The 20,281-nt window shown below is 31.0% G+C and overlaps 2 protein-coding genes across 3 annotated transcripts; both read right to left on the bottom strand.

Annotated features, from left to right (window-relative positions):
* Positions 1-7,626: 7,626 nt before the first annotated feature.
* Positions 7,627-13,086, bottom strand: LOC107605662 (EAP30/Vps36 family protein). Its single transcript, XM_016307616.3, has 9 exons — positions 12,173-13,086; positions 11,203-11,406; positions 9,976-10,069; positions 9,816-9,873; positions 9,550-9,619; positions 8,484-8,619; positions 8,320-8,404; positions 8,095-8,182; positions 7,627-7,981 (listed from the first exon to the last, which is right to left on the bottom strand). The coding sequence occupies exons 1-8, from the start codon at positions 12,824-12,826 to the stop codon at positions 8,125-8,127; spliced, it is 1,359 nt and encodes a 452-aa protein (XP_016163102.1). The 5' UTR covers positions 12,827-13,086; the 3' UTR covers positions 7,627-7,981; positions 8,095-8,124.
* Positions 13,087-14,740: 1,654 nt separating this feature from the next.
* LOC107605660 (pentatricopeptide repeat-containing protein At1g76280) lies at positions 14,741-17,614 on the bottom strand. Of its 2 annotated transcripts, none has more exons than XM_021105346.2 (4): positions 17,172-17,614; positions 16,406-16,501; positions 15,932-16,105; positions 14,741-15,725 (listed from the first exon to the last, which is right to left on the bottom strand). In XM_021105346.2, exons 2-4 carry the CDS (start codon positions 16,499-16,501, stop codon positions 15,696-15,698), a joined length of 300 nt encoding a protein of 99 aa, XP_020961005.1. In that variant the 5' UTR covers positions 17,172-17,614; the 3' UTR covers positions 14,741-15,695. The 2 variants fall into 2 exon arrangements, with proteins under 2 accessions (XP_020961005.1, XP_088345636.1); XM_088489510.1 differs by having other exon boundaries at positions 14,741-15,314; positions 17,172-17,611.
* Between the last annotated feature and the right edge of the window lie 2,667 nt (positions 17,615-20,281).

Below are 20,281 nucleotides of genomic sequence, written 5' to 3'. Positions count from 1 at the left end.
ACCACTAAAATTTTATAATTATAATTTATAAATGTTTAAATCCTTTCAATTATTTAGCTTTTTATTCATTTTACAAATTTGGCATGCCTTTCTTTATAAGCTAAGAGAGGGAAGCCAAAGCAAGAAGATTCTATTCCAATTTTTTTTTTTCTAAAACACTGTGAAAGTGGAAGCAGCCCCACCTCTTGTATCACATATTCACATGACCACCGCCACTACCTTTCAAAATTAAAATTATAATCATATCATGTCTTATTATTTGGACAAAACTTCCGTTCAGATTTTCAAGGAGAGACAGCTTCAAAACACCCAACGTATACGGCACAGTCAAAATTATAAAAAGGAAAAATAAAAAATAAAGTTGTTTCAGAAACTAACGTACACATTTTTATGATCAAGAAACTATGCATAAATTAAAAGTTATTATAAAAAGTTTTCATATAAATTTAATTTATTGTAATTTAAACAATAATTCAAATTTAGAAAGAGAAAAAAAAAGGTGATTAGTAGTTTAGTACACATACTATATATTATATGGTGAATTTTATGGTGCCTAACTTATTTTTTATGGTAATTTTTGAATATTTAATAATTATTTATTTTTATACTTTTAAAATTAAATATTAATTTTTAACCTTTTTTGATAAGTTAAGCAAATACTTTTAGGCACCATGATAATTACCATATTATATAGTATGCATAATACTATTATACAAAAACATCCAAGTAACAAAAATAATTTACTGATGAAATAGTAAATAAAGGTTAATTTTTTTTAGATATTGGATAAAAATTGGTGTAATTCTTTAATATTGGAAGTTATGGTGTTTTACAAAATTTTGGAGGCTATAGAATTCGCAGAGAGTGTAAATTGTCATATCAATTTTTTTTTTAATTTATAAAGACAATACACAGACTGCGTATTATATTATTTTAATATTAAATTACAATACACCGTCTGCATATTGTAAATACACAAACTGCGTATTATCAGTGAAATATGTATTCTGCGTATTGTACTTTCACAGAACAGCTCCCCTAAAATACTGTAAAATTCTATTTTTTATAACATTAAGGTAAAATTCTATTCACTCTTCCATATTAAAATAAAAAATTCATAAATAATATGCATGAAGTTAAAAAATGAAAATCATATATATATATATATATTTGTCATTAATATACCAAAACAAAAACAGAAGACAAAAAAAATATAAATACACACCTTTATTGTTTATATTTTTTAACTGAAATTCTTTTTAACTAAAAAAAGAAAGAAAAAAAAAAGAAAATGGTATATTCTATACGACAAAAATTAAAGCTACTAGGTTCTCTCTTGTGTCCCTTTTGGCACTCTCTATTGTCTGTTTCACTGACCCATCTTCGCTTTCCATAAAAACACACTTTAATAATAATAAGTATCCTCACTTGAAAAATTAATAATATATATTTACATAGATTCGTGTTAGATTATAGTTATAGAAAAAATGTATAAGACAACGAGACACAGCCAATTAATAGTTAGTTATAATAATATTTACATTGTTATTAATTTAATTGAAGGGTCACGAGGGGCTATGATATATGAATCCATTTGCACGAGCCAATTTGCACTCTCTCATAATAATGTATTGGACAACATGCATGTTCATTTGTCTTTCTAGAGCCACACTTTTTTATATATCATACACACACATGTGCCTCATCCTATACCCTATTTATTATGTTTCTTTTTCTTTCTAATTAATAATAATATCTTCTATATTATTATAAGTGTTCATCATGTGTATTTACACATGTTTTAGAGGGTAAGTTGTAAAGAGTTTTATACGGGTATTTAATTATATTTATATTTATGTATTTAGATAATTTTTAAAAGGATAAATTATACTTTTTGTCTCTGAAATTTGACAAAAATTTTAAAAATATCTAAAAACTTTATTTTATTTCAATTTTGTCTCAAAATTTTTCGATTTGCATCAAATATACACTCGACAGCTAAATTTAAAAAAAATTTAAGACCAATCTAACAATAATGCATGAAAATTATACTTAATTTGCTTGTGTTAAGGAGTTGTTCTTATAAAACTGTTATTGAATCGGTTTTAAACTTTTTGAAAAATTAGTCGTTAGGGGTATATTTGATTCAAATAAAAAATTTTTGGGACAAAATTAAAATAAAATAAAACTTAAAGATATTTTTAAAATTTTTGTCAAACTTTAGGAACAAAAAATATACTTTACCCATTTTAAAATAATGAATTTAAAATTAATTATTTATATAAATATAATTAATTATTGTTTATATAATTTTTTTTATACCAACGTTGCATGAAAATTAAATTCATTTTTTTTGGGTGGAAGTGTTTGTTCATTTTATATTTTTTAAGAAAAAATAGTTATAATACATGAAAATTATAGCACATTTATTATTACATAAATGTATATGTATGAAATGATAAAAATAGAATGGAATAAAGAGTAAAGAGTATATATGAACAAAGGGCATCGTTTGCATGCGAAAGTTGAATTATATTGTCCATGAAAAAATTAAAGACGTTGAAAAGCAGGTTCATGGAAGAATATTAATGTCTCCCTAATCAAAATTGTAGACTTGCATGGCAAGTATAAGATTTGCTTTTTATCACTAAAAAGAAATTAAAGATAATTTTTTTAGCTTACTTTAGAGTTAATACATTAAAAGGAGTGAACAAAATATGTCTTTCCTCCTTCTCTTTAATCTTCCCTTTTCCCCCTCTCTTTCTTTTAGTTTCCTTTTCCTTTTATTTATTATATTATATTTTATATTTTTTTCTTCTTTAATTTCTTTATGTCTTTCTTAAAGTCATCCATGCGACTTACGTAGAAAAAAAAGAGAAAAAAGAAAAAGAAAAAGAGATCCTTCCATTTTTGTGAGACAAGATACAAAAGAATGAAACCAGAACTAGTGGTATATTCAATCATTCATGAATATTATATTCCACCTAATCTTAAATGATAGTATCTAATTTTGTAAACTAGATTGAAAGAAGAGTGTGATAAAATTAGACTCAAGAGTGAAGATTCAGTTTCTTGTATTGCAAGAAAGACAAAGAGATATGAGAGAATGATGCTTTGAGTGAAAATAAAATTGTTATTATTCATTAATAATTAAGATGATTGTTAACTAAAGTGAGATTTTATTGATATTAAAATATAAATTAATTTTTTAATTATTTTTTATTTTAATAAATAATTATATATATTATATTTAAATTTATTTTAAGAATATATGTTAAAAATAAGGCTAAACACGCTGATACAAGATGGTATTTAAGTGTATCTAAATTTTTTTTTATTTTTTTATTAAAACACGGTTGAATAAAATATTTATAAACTTTGAGTAGTTTATATAGTTATCTTGCACCTAAAGTATTCATATTCTTAACAAATTTTAATATTTTAGTTAAATTCAAATAATATTAAATTTTTCATCAAATCATATCAAATGAAGAACAAAAAGCAAGTAGAGAAGTGAACAACCCAAAAAGGTTTGATAAAAGAATAATTTTACACCCTCCTTTAAATTTAACTAATATTGAAAAAAATTAATTAAATTTATATGTTTGATAAAGAGTATATTATTCTATCACTTCTATATATTTTTCCTCCCATGATTATTCATCAACAGGGAAAGCAATGACAAATAGTTCTAATAATTAATAATTAATCAATTAATTAATTATTTCCATTTAATGTGATATTAGACCTAAATAACTCCACTATTATTTAAGCTTTTAACTAATTTGCATGAATGATTAAAGAACACTTTGGCATGCATGCATATATGGCCGACCTCACATGTCTAATAGTGGGACCCAAATTATGTTTTCACTACAATTAGGGCTTAAAATGTCTCTCCTTGACCTAAACATGATTATTAACCCAAAAAAGTATATATATCACCGAATGTCCGAAAAGATAGAAGAAATTAAAAAAAAAAAAAAAGAAAAAACGAAAAAGTTAGCTACCTAGTGGATCATTAATTATTATAGGCTGAGAAAATATTCAACAAAGAATAAAGAAGTAGAGATAAAATAATGTAGCTATATATAGAGATATATATATAGGAGGTAATAACGGGGAACATAAAGTCTGCTTGGTCACATGCATGTCACGATCCATCTTTTATTTTTTCTCCTTCTCTTCTTTTTATAATGTGGGTGTGATGAATGTTTAAAGAAAAAAAAAAGGTTGATTACTAGCCAGAAAAAAAAAAATAAAAGAAAGGTAGAAGAATAAGAAGAAATGGGCTATATATATATGGATAATTTGAATATAAAATTTGATATAATTGAATATAAATAAATGGTGAGACATTTATCAAAACGAAACCTTAATGTATATACTTGGTTAAAAATTAGGGTTTGTATTTCCTCTAATCACTATCATCGGAGAGATTTGTTGAGTATTTATATTATTAATGATACAATAATTAATCAGATTTCTCCTTCACCTTATCATAAAAACCAAGAACTAGATAATATAAACTATAAAGTGTTAAAACCCTAGACACTATACACTCACTAATTACCCCTCCCTCAAATAGCTAACAACTAAGATATAATGCTCAAATAATAACAGTAATAAGGGTTTGGCATATAATTATGTCCTACTTTTTCTCTCATAATAATATAATATATTATCATGTTAAATTGTTAATACGTAACATACTAAGATAGATATTAACACAGACATAAATACAGGATATGATATAATATGGGACATATCGAAACACGAATTTTAAAATTTTATTAGATGCAAAAATACATATACATGTATAAAATATAAAGTATTTTTTAGATAAATTATAATAATATTTTGATATTTTATTGGTATTATTTTTTAATTATTTTTAATATCTTATTTTAATTATATAAAATATTTAAAATATTTTTTGTTATAATAAATAATAATATATACTATTTTTAAATTTATTTTAAGAATACATTTAAAAATAAGACTAGATACGTTGATACGTGATAGTATCTATGTATGTTCAAGTGTGTCGAAATTTTTTTTATTTTTTATTAAGACACAGTTAAACACAACAGATACACGTGTCAAATAAATATCAATAAATATTATATCTAATATATATCCAACACACAAACACATCAATTCAATTAAGTGGCCGTCCTATATAGATAACATAAGACTATAGGGTAATGTTAGGTAGACAAAAAAAATAGCCAGAACTTGTCTTATTTAGCATTAATTAATTGTCGCAATAATTAATAAATGCTAAATAAAGCAAGTTATGACTGTTTTTTGCTGATTTTCTTTGGTTACCAAACATTTTCGAGACTATATATATGCCCATCCATAAATTTTACACGCACATTCATATTATTCCACCGTTTTTGACGTAACTTTGAAGTTTGTTGCATGCTATATCATATCCTCAATCTAAGGGATTTCATGAGATAATTAATGAAGCTCCTTTTCTCCTAATTATGGTCCCCAGCCATCATTTCATGCATGTAGTTGAAATTAGAGACCCACATCACTTTCATGTTCATATGTAACTTTGTGTACCATTTTATTAAAGTGGGATTTTTAATTTTTTTTTTTCAGATACTAGCCAATAATACACCATTGATCTGTGTGTAACTATGAACATATATAGTTGGCACAAACCATCATGCTCATTATTATATATTATTATCGTTGATTTTTAATTTGGTATATATAATAAAGAAGCCAAAATTTTGGTATACGATTTTTTTCCCTTAAAAATCAAGTGGAGAATACATTATTATTCTTAACAATTTGGCATACATATATGACATCAATTTGTCACTTTTAAGTTTTAAGTTTGTAGATAAATATATATAACAAAAAGTTTATTGCCTTTATTTTACACCATTTTACCCCTCGAATTTATTTTGAGAAAATATTCAAAGAAATGACTATTAATTAATTTATAGTCATTCTCACATGCAACTTCTTGCAAAAACATTAAAACAATTAGTGTAATTCGTTTTATTATAATGATTTTTTAAAAATTTATTTATCTAACACGTATATTAAATATTTTATTGAAAAAATAAAAATCAATTTATCCAATAAGAATAATTTTTAAAATTTTTTTGGAATAATAAAAAATTATTAGAACCAATTTGAGTATTTAACTCTTAAAAGTATCAATTATATTGCTTATAATATACATAGTCTTAGAAACTTTGGGTAAATAATTAAAAAAATATATACATGGGTACGCATTTCATGGAAAAAGAAGATTAGAAATGTACCATCTAAGTGTGGGGAAAACACTTTAAGCTTTGCATCAGAGTGCAATATCCATCATCATTCATCAAAAGCAGATAGAAAACACAGTATGTAGTAAGCATAAATAGTTAGAATGTTCAGGTTAAAGAAGGAATAACTTTGACTGCAAAAGAACACAAACACACACACATAGATATGAGGAATTATTATTATTGGATTGTCAAATTAAATTGACTTTAGAGATTTAATAATATTGTGATGTGATATGAGTGAGTGGTGAAAAGAGAGCATATAGTTTACAAAGTGGAAAGAAGCAGTGTTAAGAGAAGGCTGACCATTGACCCCACAAAGAAAAGAAAGAAGATATGAAAAAGAAAGTATAAAAACAGCTTTATGGGGAATCAGGATATTGTAGGTTGCATGATTGATCTCAAGTAAACATATTCTTGCTCTTAGATTTTTTTTTTTTTTTTTTAATTTAGATTTAGATGGCATGTTTTTATTTGGCATATAAATTTAAGTATATAGTTATTAATTTTCAATGGTTGTGTTTGATTTAGATAAATGTATAGAGAGATATATAAATCTCACGGAATTACTTATTCTAAAAATTTAAACGAGTGATTTTTATTATAAAAATTATGATGTCATAAAATTACTTATTAGAAAAACTAAAATTAATGGATAATAATATATGAATAATTATATATCTTACAAATAAATACAAGTATAAATTAATATTCTTTTTCTCTTCTTCATCTTCAGTACCAACCCCCCCCCCTCTCTTATTAAGAGAGACTTTCAATAGAATATGTAGTTACATACTCTTTTTTTTTTTGAGAGCTCCCAAAAGCTCCATTAATGTTAAAGAGAAAAATCACATTAGATTTTTTTCTTCTTATTTTCAGAAAAGATCAATTAATTAGGTTTTTTTTTTTTTGAAAGCACATCCTAAAGAACAATCCAAACTACTTGGTAAATATATTGTAAAAAGGAATCATAATGGACTATTCAGATGCACTGTTGAAAAGAGGGGTCACCTTCAGAATCAGAATGATCAACGGTCATCGAGATAACATGGGTAAGAAAGATGAGAAAATTTACAAAATCCATTGTTTGTGTTTATCTTTTATGACTTGTGGAAAAAGAAAACCTTTATAATGAGTTTATCATAATTCCTTTGTTATTTCCAGTTTTTCTCTAGTAATAAATATTTAAAAGTTAAATATTCAAAGAATAAGAAAATTATCAGTAGCAGCCTTTACCTAGTAATCTGGATCACTCCAAAAATAAAATTAAAAATGAAAAAGTAATCACGTTGATGCCATGCATTTTCGATAAGATCATAAACAAAGATTGTCAAGTTTTAACGAACCTTTCATTCCAAGTTTTATCTAACCTAGTAGAATCCATATTGTGTAATCATTTATTTATTTACATCCTTTATCCTTTTTCCCGGAACAGAAATATCTCTTATCTCTTATTTTATAGATTGACAGCATGTAAAAAACAATGTTTCCGAATTGCAAGACCACTCTACTACTATGAAAATTCTACACTATGGTACAATTTGCAGGGATTGTCAAAAACTGCTGCTTCAGCTATGCCTTCCTCAATTGGATCGTTAATAAGTAACAAATGCGCTTTGTCGTGTCCTGTGCCGATGTTAGTGTTCTATTGATATCAACCTTGTCTCAAGAAACTTTTCAACCTGTAAATTTGATCATCCGAAACCAAAAAATGTCAGCTTAGAAGAAGACAGTGATGAAAACCAAAATGGCATTACAACAGTTTAGGTTCTATTATTATGAATTATCCATATACCTTAAATTGAACATATCAAAGCTTGCAATTCTATTGAGGTGCATGGTTTGCCCTTACCCATGTGGCATATATTCCATGATCTTTAACTCTGCATAAATAGCATATCACAAAACCACTTATGCTTAATTGAATCAAACAACAAAATAGTATGCAATGCATCAAACTGAAGTCCAATGAGAACCCAGGAAAAGAATAGTAACATATCAAGCATGATGGTTTCCTTACAAATGCAAATCATCTCGATCAATCTCGGTGAACAGGTTAATATAGAAACGAAATCCATCCGCACTTATATCTCTGCATAGCAAACCTGAAAAGATTCAACCAAGATCACAAGTTAGAACACGGTTATCTTGCTTAAACTATTGAAGTAGTAAGCACTACCATACCCTTGCTCTCAGCAGACAGAAGATGCTCCTTCGCCATTGCTGGGGCAACTCCAAGTGTCCTTGCAGCATCACTAGCACTTATTCCAGCCCGAAGAGTATCGGGCTTCATAACAAGCACCTTGATTTTAGTGAAAACCTGCACCAAATCATACTTGCTTAAGTCAAACTTAACCACCTTTTTAATATAAGATGAGGTTGACGTCAAAATGACAAAAACGTGAATGAAGATTGACAACATTAGAAAGGGGCCTTATCTGTTTACAACAGAGAGACAAACAAAAATTAAAGAAACCTTATCCAATATATATAAAGCCAGCAGACATTTGGAGTTAATGATGTTGAGTTTACCAACGCAGAATTAGGGAAACATTTGGGTAAAATCACTAATGCAAAGATGCCAACAAAAGGACATGACTTTATCCACCACATGATGAAATACAAAAAAATATCTATGCAAAAGGAACAGTGATGGCTGCTATGGTTTGAACATGAACATGGCTTATGATTACCAATTAAAAATAAAAAAATATGGTGCTTTTGATTTATATAGCCAACCCTGCCTATTTTCAGCTACCATAGTCCAAGACTGCAAGCAAAACAAAAGCTCTTAAGGCCACAAACTTCGAGAGTTACATGGAAGCATCCAATAGTAGAAAAGACCACAAAAAAGGGGAGAAAACATAGTAAGGCAAACCAAAATGCAGGAAGATGAAATGAGAACAAGTTCTACTTCACAATGCAAGGAAGAAGAGAATAAGCAACGCATAGGCCTTTAAATTTTCCCCGTTTTGTATGGCCTGAAGCTAAAATAATCTCTGGAAAGGGTGAAGGCAAGGATAAAGGTGGAGCAGAAGAAGAAAATCCATCTCCAGAATATTTCATGGGAACTTCGATTCTGAAAAACATAACTTTCCATTTCCTTTTTTTTAACCATCTTACTTCCTTATGTTTCTAGATTATGCCCTCCACTAGATGGGAGAAGAATTAGTTTTCAAAAGGTAATAACAACATCAAACCTAAAAGAGATATAAAACTGACCGGAAACCAAAAAGATAAATGAACTAACCTCCTCATCACTGTGGGACTTATTCTGTATTACCATGACTCCACTGTCAAACTTACGTAGAACCACGGGGCTGAAATAATTAAATAAGATTATCAATGAATGGAAGTACAGATGACAAAAAAGAGGACTAAATTATAGAATCAAACAAGGTAGAATACAAGGAGTTTGATTCAAGTCAGCTACTACCCATGCCTACACTATGACTTCACTTTATCATGCATTGTAACTGAAGTTATTAATATCAAAGACAATGTCATACTACGTACACATCAAACTTCTCCCACAGGGAACATGCTTGTAACAAATCATCAGGTGAGATTAACTCTGTTTATTAGACAACCAAAACAAGCGAGGAATTAGTTCAAAAATGTAAAACTAGAGGCATAACCAATTCAAGGAAGCACAGAAGGGAAAGATTATTAGAACCTGTGCCACGAGCGCGATTGAAGAGACAATAAATATCAATAAGATTGACTATTCCTCCAGCTCTCTCAAGTGGAACTTTGACAAAATCTGCCAACTAAGTATTAGCACGAGCAGATTAGAATACAACAACAAAAAGTACAGCTAGAAGAAATCATGTTTTTTTCTACAAGTTGGAGTTTTCTACAAGTTCTGAATTGGAATAGTTTTATCAAATACAAATTTAACAAAAGACAGCTAGTCAAGTGAGTGAGTAAAATTAATTAGATCCGCCGAATTAACAGGATGCAGAGACCATTGTTTTTCCCACTACTTTTAAACCAAAATGAAATTCATATCGAATGATATGAAAGTACAGCCTAAAGGAAAATTTACTAGCAAAGTATCAAAACTAACGACTCAGTTATCCCAACTCACCCACCCACCCACCCCAATAGTTTTCCAGGCTCGAGTCATACAGCAACATTATGTCAAACTGCAACATGGGTAAATGGCATCCAATGAGGATAGATGATAATACACATGATATCCTTTGATTTGAGCACACTAAACCTTGCGGGAGAGGTCAATGTCATGTTTATAAGAGATGTTAGTATCACATTTTACAAAATACAAGAATGCCGAGTGTCGTATATCCTAAATCTCACGGGGAGTTAGTGTATAATATTACAAACAAAAGGGTGTTGAGAGTAATATTGCCTAATCACAAGAAATTAGTGTAAATTACTCTATTTTGTATGCATCAAGAGGATATTAATGTATTATGTCGACTGATTGATAGATGTTATTCCAACCTTTAGCTGCCTTCACTCATGTTATGCCTAGCTGTCTAGTATTTTTACTTCCTAATATTACCCTTGATATCATTTCAATAGTCCTGCTATACGAGCAAAACTTAAATGCCACCATTATATTCAGAAAATAAAGAATTTTTCAAATATTACTAAACAACATAAATCCCAAAAACTCCAATCCTATAATTTTGTCTTTTTCCTTTAAAAGAAAAAGGAAAGTAAAACTAGTCTCCATGATAAATATGTTGAACTGTGACTTGTAGGAGCATAAATAATAACTGGGAATCTTATTAACAATGCTGATTTTTCCCCCCAACACCAAATCAACCTTTTAAATGTTAACATAATGATCCATCTTAAAGTCTGTCTTAGAATTTTCAATGCATCTTGATGATTGGGAAATAATTTTGCAAATGAGAAGAAACGATAAGCGAACCTGACGGGATAACTGTTGATGATACATAGCACCCGCAGACTCTTTGGTAACGGGGGATATTATACCAACACTCAACAACCAATCTTGCATCTCTTCCTTCGTACCCATCTCCTCATCATTAGATGCATTGGTTTGAGAAGTTGAGCCAGACAAAAGTTTTTGCCTCATTTTTTCTGCTAGCATTACCATCTCTTTGGCCTTGCTCTGCAATCAAATCAGTTATGTTTTCTTTTTGTTAAATAGATCCAAATAACAAAGAAACACATTTCCAACAGCAGGGAATCAGCAGGGTCAGCAAAGGTTATAGGAAAAACATTGTTTAGAATACCTTCCCCACAAAATAAAAACATTATCCAATATTTCCTGTTACCTATGCCAAGCAAATATGATAGCACTTTGGTGGAATGAATATATGTTCAGGTGGAGGGTAGTTCTATAACTAGAGGTAGAAGAGACCATATTAAAAGAGGAGATTTAAATATAAATGGTTCAAACCTGGCTACAATTTGTAACAGAACATATGGCTTCATTTTATCATGGGATAAGGCTTAGTCGTTGTTAGTGTAAAAACACATCACAAAGACATCTATACCTGTATCACCACATCAACAACTACTACCTTGAAAGACTTGCAAGCAGAAGCATTTCGTTAAACGGTAAGATAAAACCCTTTCAACTGACATTGCATCAAAATAAATCTAATCATGATAAACACAAGGATTCAAGAAAGCAACACATTTCTGAATCCTGATCAAAATCCAACTAACCCATGATCACAACTACCCAAAGGCTTACATAACATCTATATAGTTTGATAAAACAGAATTCAATTCATCCAATTTGTCATCCTTCCACTCTTGATCCTATAAGCTAAAATTGAATTTATCAACAATATGAAAGAAACACCATATCCTAAATAGCTACCACAACAGAATCCAATAAATATCTGAGTAAACATGAACCACATTACCATGAGAGCATTCAAATCTTGAAATGCATCCTGCAAGCTCTTATCAGTACTCTCCCACATCTCCTGCTCCTTCCTCAGTATCCCTGCCACTCCCACCATCCTCACAGTCCCATCGCTCGAATAAATACCACTCGAAGCCGGAGCCGAACCTGAATTCGAACTGAAACCCGAGCCCGAACTGGAGCCCGGAGCAGGCCCGTCATCCTCCCAGGCCCTGGCGCGCCAATTCTCCCAAAACTTGGTGAGGAAGGCATCACAGTCCCCCTTGCCCCTCAAAACAATCGTTGCTACCACCGATCTCAAACCGTGGCCCGAAACCCTACCGTCCGGCGTCAGCGACAGCTGGAAGCGGATCCTCGGCGAAGCAAACATGGACTTGATGGACTTCTTGTGGGAGAAAATGTGGGAAATTGCGGCGAGGGGGACGGCAAAGGCGCCGGTAATTTCGGAGGAGGAAGAATCGGAAATCCAGAGGAGGCGGTGGCTCGTGAGGATAAGGAGGCCCGATTTGAGATTAGGGAAGGGGATGGTGGTGGGTTCGTCTTCGGAGATAAGGTCCACAGAAGAGAGATAGAAGCATTCGATTTCGTTCCGTTGGAGAACCGGCCGGCCGCTTGCGGTGAGCTGCACCGGCGGCAGGAAGTTACCGGACATCGGAGACGCCGGCGATTGCGAGTGACAAAATTCGACGCCAAGACTAAAGTCGCGGCACAGCCTCGTAGACTTCACTTCTTCTGTTTCTGTGTTCTTAATTCTTTTTATGTATTTTTATGAACCCTATATTTTTCCATTTTTAATATGCAGGTAGCATAATTTTATTAAGAATCCAATTAACCAAGTCTTATTTAACTGAAGTCCTATAAAAGGAAATTTTTGTTTCCATATTCAAAGCTAAAATTATTAATTGGAGAGATTAAAATAATTTCCACTTTATATATTGATTAAGTATCATCATGGTTGATTCAAAGGTTTAATAATTTAAACTATGTAACTAAATGGTATATATATTAGAATAAAATATAATTCTCCTTCAACAGAGATAACAATAATGTACTTATTACTTATCCTTTAAGCTTTAGCATAAAATACAATTTTTTTCTTTAAAATATAAAAATATTATAATTTTGTCACCTCACTTAATAACAAAACCGCTATTGATTAACCGGTTTTTTAGATGATTCGATCATTTTAGACTCCATATATTATTGCAAAACAAACTTATTCACGGTACCTAATATTTACATATCTACTACAATATTATTGTAATCCAAGTTCAATCAAGTAGACTAAACACGAACAAAAATCACTCTTATTAAAAGAATGTGATTATACACGCTTTACGATGTCGTCATCATCATTTTTTTTTTGCGTTTCTCTTCCTTCTTCTCCTCTTTCTTTTTAGCATTCTTTTTTCTTTGACGTTTTTTTTTTTTATCGTTATTCGTTTGTTGCTGCATTTTTTTCTTTCCTCCTCCTCACCTTGGTGATGTTGCAGCATTAAACTCTCTTGTTTGACGTTCATCCAAAAGAACTTCATCCCTGCATATGTATGTAGACAAGAATAACTCTTAGAATCGATTCTTGTAAAAAATGGATCTCTTCTTTTTGTTTTCAGAAGTCAAGCATTGCCATGAAAGCTTCTGCCGGTACATCCTTTAGAGTAAGCTCTGAGGTCATGCTTTAACTCATTCCATTTGTGAAAAATCTGGAAAAATGATGAAATACTTTATATTGGGAACATACCAAAATGTGAAACACTATCACTACCAAACATTAAATAAACATTGCATGCAGTAGGAGAAATTTAAATCTCATACAGACATAAGTCGAAATCCCTGTTTCTGTATAGCATCCTACCTTGCATTGAATGACTCAGGCACAATACATTGCATGTTGAAACAATTTATAATTGTATTGAGGAATTAATTGGTTGGTCTCACAAGTAAAAAAGATCTGTCCAATGGCATCCTAGAGTAATGACTTATTTTTTATAATTACATTTGTATAATAGTTTAGGCATACTGTCATTTTGATCGAATCATTGTTAGCATATATGTCAAGAATTTAAATATTGAAAGATAATAGCCAATACACTACAATATGATTGAGATAATATTTAAAAAGTGTTACCTATAAAAAGTTGTCTTTGATCTATAGCAACGTTTTGAGACTTGAGGCAACACTTTTAGGGGACCTTGCCGATGCAGTCGTTGCCTTAGATCGAAGCAATATTTTTTGCTTCAAAAGCAACGCTTCTAAAAAGAATTCTTTAGAAGGATTGCTTATTTTTTAAAATAGACTATGCTTCTGAACTATTTTAGACAACACTTTACCCCTGCTCTTTTAGCTGTGATGCTTCAACTACTAGCAAAAAGTGTTGTCTCTTCCTCTGAATATGCAACACGTTAAAATGTCGCCTATTGTTTAGAATATATAACACGTTAAAATATTGCCTATTTATTTGAAGTTGCAACCTAGTAAAGTGTTGCATGTCAGTTTGATATGCAACCCTTAAAAGCATTGCCTATTCTTCTAAATAAGTAAATATGCAACCCTTAAAAGGTTCTCTTTTTGGCTAAAAATAAGGGTTATTTTTGCAGTGAAAATACAAAAGAAACGTGTAATCATTTTAATTATTAAATAAATTTGTACACAATAAAATTCAGAAAAGAGATAAAATCTTAATAGCTAATAAAGTTCTAATTAAAATAAATATTAAAAAGTTCAACTAGCATTTCAAATACATATACTCATGTTTGCCAATGTCATAACAATTTGGTGAAGAAAAAGATCTTAGCCTGGTTGAAAACTCATCAGATTCGAAAACAAAAGATTGTTGCTGGAGGCAAAGATTCTAGCTTAGTTGAACGCTCGTCAGATATGGTAGACCTCCGTCATCTCCGTGATTTTGATTGTCTAAAGAATTACAAACAGACGCTTGATTATTCTTAGAAGTCAGGTATTGATGTGCATCCAGAGATGAAAAAAAAAAACATCAACCCAGGACCAGGAAATGAGCAAGTTTCTTATCATAAGCCTTAGGCAGAAGCTGAAACATCAACCAAAATAGACTTGGTTTGATGCATGTAGCCCCAGCAAATTTGAATGCCCCTGCTCACCAATAAATATCTCTTGACAGAATCTGCAAATGTATATTATGGGCAGATATAAGAATGAAATGATCTCAACAACTTCAGCTCTCAAAACAGGAAAGACAATAGGTCCAAAGGTAAGATACTAACTTAACAGGTAAGACAATAGTGCTAACAAGATTACAATTATCTCGTGGAAGTAGAACAAGATTAACTTCCTAACTCAATGTAAAAACATCCACATTTTTTTCAAAAGAAAATCTCAGAGCATTCATAATGTGGTTTAATTTGCGAGTTGTTTTGGAAAAGATTAGAAGAATAACATGGTGTCCGAAGGTGAACCACATAGTATCCGATTATGAATTGAGCGCAGTGCAAAGCGACAGGAAAATGGTAACTTGCAGGAAAACAGGAATCTTCTGGAGATAAATCTATACTCTGTTGCTCATCCTTGTGATATTCTACATTCAGCCCATTGATGAAATAAGTAATTTATATACCCTTGCAACAAACTCAAGCCAAACAAACAGTCACGTAACAGTAACAAAAATGCAGTTATTGTTTGCAGGAACCTATTCCATTAACCATGCTAGAAAAATATCCAAAGTATATTGGAGACTAGTAAAATGACAAGCACAGGTGTTTTTGGTCTCGTATTTCATCTCACCATTTCATCACATGCTGCAAGCAAAGCACCATAAGGATACAGATGTGGATATCCTGCAATCTGATTCAAGAAAGCCTCAGCTAAATCAAGCTCTAGTGCACGGCTGCAACTGACTGAAAGTGCTGCCAAAGTTGAATCAAGTGGCTTCAAATTATTCTGTTTCATTTTCTTTAACTGCAAATTAGATTAAGTGATAATAAGGTCAAAATAAAATTGTATTTTACCAAAACAAGTATATAACCACTTAAGCAGGCATGAGGTCAATTGTGTCACATTAGATATCAATTTCAAGTTCCAATACCATGAAGCAATTAATGATCAATTAAGCCCAAAAGTAAGTGGATGAAATTTCCATGAATTCCCTCTGGTAGCAGCCCGCTCAAAGAATAATAGAATAAGGAAAAAAAAACTAAAATAATATAAAAGTTACCAAAAATAAGTGACTTTGAACACAATGATTGTAACAGAACTTACTATTTCCATGCCATCCTTAAAATGTCTTTGAGAAACAACTGCTCTAACAAGGCAATCATATGCATGCCTGCTTGGGTCCAAACCAAGGTCTTGCATCTGAAGACAAAAGAGTCCTTCAATATGTTGAGAGGTATTATTCTAATGAAGTTGTCAATAAATACAGATTCCTCAAAATTTCCCATAAAAGACAAATAATGTGTTATGAAAGAGTTTTGAAAGGAAAAATGTATTGAGACAGTAACACCAATATTCATATCATATCTGCTATTCTGATTGACATTAAACTAAAGGGTGCTTTAAATATTTGAGATCTGGGGGTCTGACATGAAAAAAAAAAAAAAAAAATTGACATAGTAGAATTCAACTTATAGAGAAACTTTCAGGATTTCAAAGTTTTGAAGGAAAATAGAATCTATTGACCCGTATTACCATCACACATAGATTATACACGCATACCGGAATGGTCTGTAATTTACATCCTCACGCGAGCAGAAAAATAATACGGAAATAAAAAAATAATATAATACGGAAAATAATGGAGAGAAGAGGGAGAGAAAAGGATGAACAAATTCAATTTTTATTTATTTCATTTTTTTTTTTTGAAAAACAACAAAAAAAAAATTACAAGGAATCATTGAATCTAAGAAAAAGAAAAAAGGAAAAAGAAAAAATAGAGCTAATCCCAGATTAAGGTTCTAAAAACCCTAATTTCTAAAAACCGTACCTTTATACAAAATTGACCGATGAGCCGTAGAAAAAACCCTACCTTTATACAAAGAAGAAGCTAATCCCAGATTAGGGTTTTTAGAAATTAGGGATTTTTGTATAATCAAGAACTCTAATTTCTAAAATCCCTAATTTCTAAAAACCCTACCACTATACAAAATTGACCCGATCATCTGCGTGGAGCAATTGTAGGCTATGCCTCTGTCTGTTCTCCATCAGTCTCAATAGCTTCCTCTTCCCGGCAACCATTGCCTTCTCCATCAGCCTCACTCGCTTCCTCTTCCCGGCAGCGGCGGCGTAGCTCTTCTTTCAGATGGAGAATCATCGGTAACAGTGAGTGATCGAGCAATAGGACTTTCAGGCTTATAGCAGGGTGGTGGGACTTTAATTTTATCTGATATTAGTTAATTAAAGAAATCAATTTATTAAAATATTTTTTAATTAATTAATTAATAATAAGCCTTAGGAAAAAAACTAATCTCTATCATTGTTGTTAACTTAGAAATTGACAATAGACAAGTAATAAGGAATTCATAAAAAAAATAAATAATAAATTTTGTCTATCATTAATATTATTGGTGAAAAATATTTATTAAAAAAAATTAAAATATTAAGTCATTAATAAACATCTTTAGATGAAAGACATCAAATTCAAAAAAAAAAAAAAAAAAGCTAAAATTATAGATTCTTGAATTTTGTCAAGCTATAATGAATTAATTTTTTTTGTATATAAGAAACCATTTAATATATTTAAAAGATAAAATATTATGATAAATTTTAAAAGAAATATATATTTGAACTAAAATAAAATTAGTTGATATATTTTGACTTATTCTAAAAGTTGTCACGTGTCAATTTACAAGTTTTGATATGCCAATTTAAAATAATAATATTAAAAGTTTAATCTAATCTTTATTTTTTTGGTAATTTCACGTTAAAAATGATTTTAGTCATTATTATTTAAACAATATTTTATCAAATATAATTGCTTTTGAATCAAAATATCCAAACATAAATCACGTTGAAACAAACTTAATTTTAATCAAAATCAATTCTAATATAATTAAATTGAACTCAACTCCTCTTTACAAAAACTAAACTAAACACACACTTAAATTTCTTTGAGAATTTACCAAAAAGAGTGTAATTTTAAAATCAATTCTCATACCAATTTAACTTAACATATCAAATGTCAAAAATATCCCTATTTAAATAAATAGATATTTAATAAAATAATTTTGTCAATGGCAAAATTATAAAAGAAGAAAATTTAACTCATATAAAAGTTATTCCAAACTAATTTAACTCATGTAAAAATTGTTCCAAATTAAAAAATTGAATTCTATTCTATTAGTATATTAAAATCATTTCAAACCATAGAATTAAATTTCAAAAAAAAATAAATTCTTTTTTTAAAAAAAATAAAATCTTTTTTTCATACTCATACTTTTCAAACAAACTCCTAATATGTAGTTTCGAATATTTTCAAACAAATAATAGTATTTTTTACAAAAAAGTAAATAAGCATAAAAGACTGGCAAAATCTTTTTCCATTTTTTTACTTCTCCTCTTATGAGCTTATATGAGAACTATGATGCACGGACACTGACACGGACACGGAACACGACACGACACGGGACACGCTGACACGCGAATTTTAAAATCTTACCTGACACGGGGACACGTATACATATAAAATATAAAGTAGTTTTTAGATAAATCGTAATGATATTTTGATATTCTATTGATATTAAAATATAAATTAAAAATTTTAATTATTTTTAGAGGTAAGTACGATTTTGGTCCCTTAAGTTTAGTGCCAGAATAGAATTCGTCCCTCTTGTTATTTTGTCATTAAAATCGTCCTTAATATTTTTTTTCGTATTAAAATCGTCCTTTTTATTAAAATTTTTAATTTAATACCTAAACTACCCCTATTCCTATTTTAATAATAAAAATTATAAAATTAAAAAAAAAAAAAACAAAACGCGTTTGGGGAGGAGGGGGGGGAAGAAAACGCGTGGGTGGGTGAGGGGGGAGGGAGATGGCGCCGGGGAGGGGAGGGGAAGGGAGCGGGGGAGGGGGATGGCGCCGGGGAGGGAGCTGCTCACGTTGCTGCCGTCAGACCCTGTCGCCGCCGTTCGTGCTTCAGTCGCCGCTGCTGGTCGCCGCCTCATCGCTGCTGCTCGTCGCCTCTGCTTCTTGCTTCGTCTTCTGCTTCTTCTTCTTCTTCTTCTTCTTCCCTTCTTCTTCTTCTTCTTCTTATTATTATTATTGTTGTTGCTGATTTGTTGCTGATTTGTGGAATATTATTGTTGTTTTCTGTTTCTGATTTGTTGATTTGGGTGAGGGGGAGACGGGGAGGGGGAGGTGACGCGGGGTGGGGGTGGAGGTGCTGGGAAGGGAAGACGGGGAGAGGGGGGGTGACGCCGGGTGGGGGTGGGGGTGCTGGGAAGGGAAGACGGGGAGAGGGGGGGTGACGCCGGGTGGGGGTGCTGGGAAGGGAAGACGGGGAGGGGGGTGACGCCGGGTGGGGGTGCTGGGAAGGGAAGACGGGGAGGGGGAGGGGAAAGGGGGGGGAGGACGACGGCAGCGTTGATGGTGGTGCTGCGGTGGTGTTGGTGGAGGTTGTGGCGGTGGTGTTGGTGTTGGTGGTGGTGGTGGTGGTGGAGGAAATAATTATGTTGGTAGTGGTGAGGGTATTTTTGTCCAAAAAAAATAAAAAGGACGATTTTAATACGAAAAAAACATTAAGGACGATTTTAATGGCAAAATAACAAGAGGGACGAATTCGATTCTGGCACTAAATTTAAGGGACCAAAATCGTACTTACCCCCTTATTTTTAATATTTTATTTTAATTATATCAAGTATTTAAAATATTTTTTTATTTTAATAAATAATAATATATTATATCTAAATTTATTTTAAGAATATATGTTAAGAATAAGACTGGACACGCTGACACGTGACGGTATTTAGGCGTGTCCATATGTGTCTGGAGAAAAATTTTTTATTTTTTATTAAGACACGGTTGGACACAGCAGATACGCGTGTCGGACGAGTGTCGGTGAGTGTCGTGTCCGAAATGTGTCTGACACGCGGACACGGCAACTCAGCGAAGTGTCCGTACTTCATAGTATGAGAATGA

Source organism: Arachis ipaensis, chromosome B6, assembly GCF_059453495.1.
Source record: "Arachis ipaensis isolate K30076 ecotype BB chromosome B6, ASM5945349v1, whole genome shotgun sequence".
NCBI lineage: Eukaryota > Viridiplantae > Streptophyta > Magnoliopsida > Fabales > Fabaceae > Arachis > Arachis ipaensis.
Note: the sequence above shows the minus strand (reverse complement) of the source record. Positions and strands in the feature narration are given on the sequence as shown.

What these genes read in the sequence shown, in the direction of transcription:
- LOC107605662 (XM_016307616.3), bottom strand. Translation starts at nt 12,826, where the DNA reads ATGTCCGGTAACTTCCTGCCGCCGGTGCAGCTCACCGCAAGCGGCCGG. An exon ending in AAGATTTGAATGCTCTCATG is followed by an intron (nt 11,407 to 12,172) that starts GTAATGTGGTTC and finishes ATTTGATTGCAG; the next exon opens with AGCAAGGCCAAAGAGATGGT. An exon ending in GATCGAGATGATTTGCATTT is followed by an intron (nt 8,183 to 8,319) that starts GTAAGGAAACCA and finishes CTATTTATGCAG; the next exon opens with AGTTAAAGATCATGGAATAT.
- LOC107605660 (XM_021105346.2), bottom strand. Translation starts at nt 16,501, where the DNA reads ATGCAAGACCTTGGTTTGGACCCAAGCAGGCATGCATATGATTGCCTT. An exon ending in TTAAGGATGGCATGGAAATA is followed by an intron (nt 16,106 to 16,405) that starts GTAAGTTCTGTT and finishes TCTAATTTGCAG; the next exon opens with TTAAAGAAAATGAAACAGAA. An exon ending in TTGCAGCATGTGATGAAATG is followed by an intron (nt 15,726 to 15,931) that starts GTGAGATGAAAT and finishes GGCTGAATGTAG; the next exon opens with AATATCACAAGGATGAGCAA.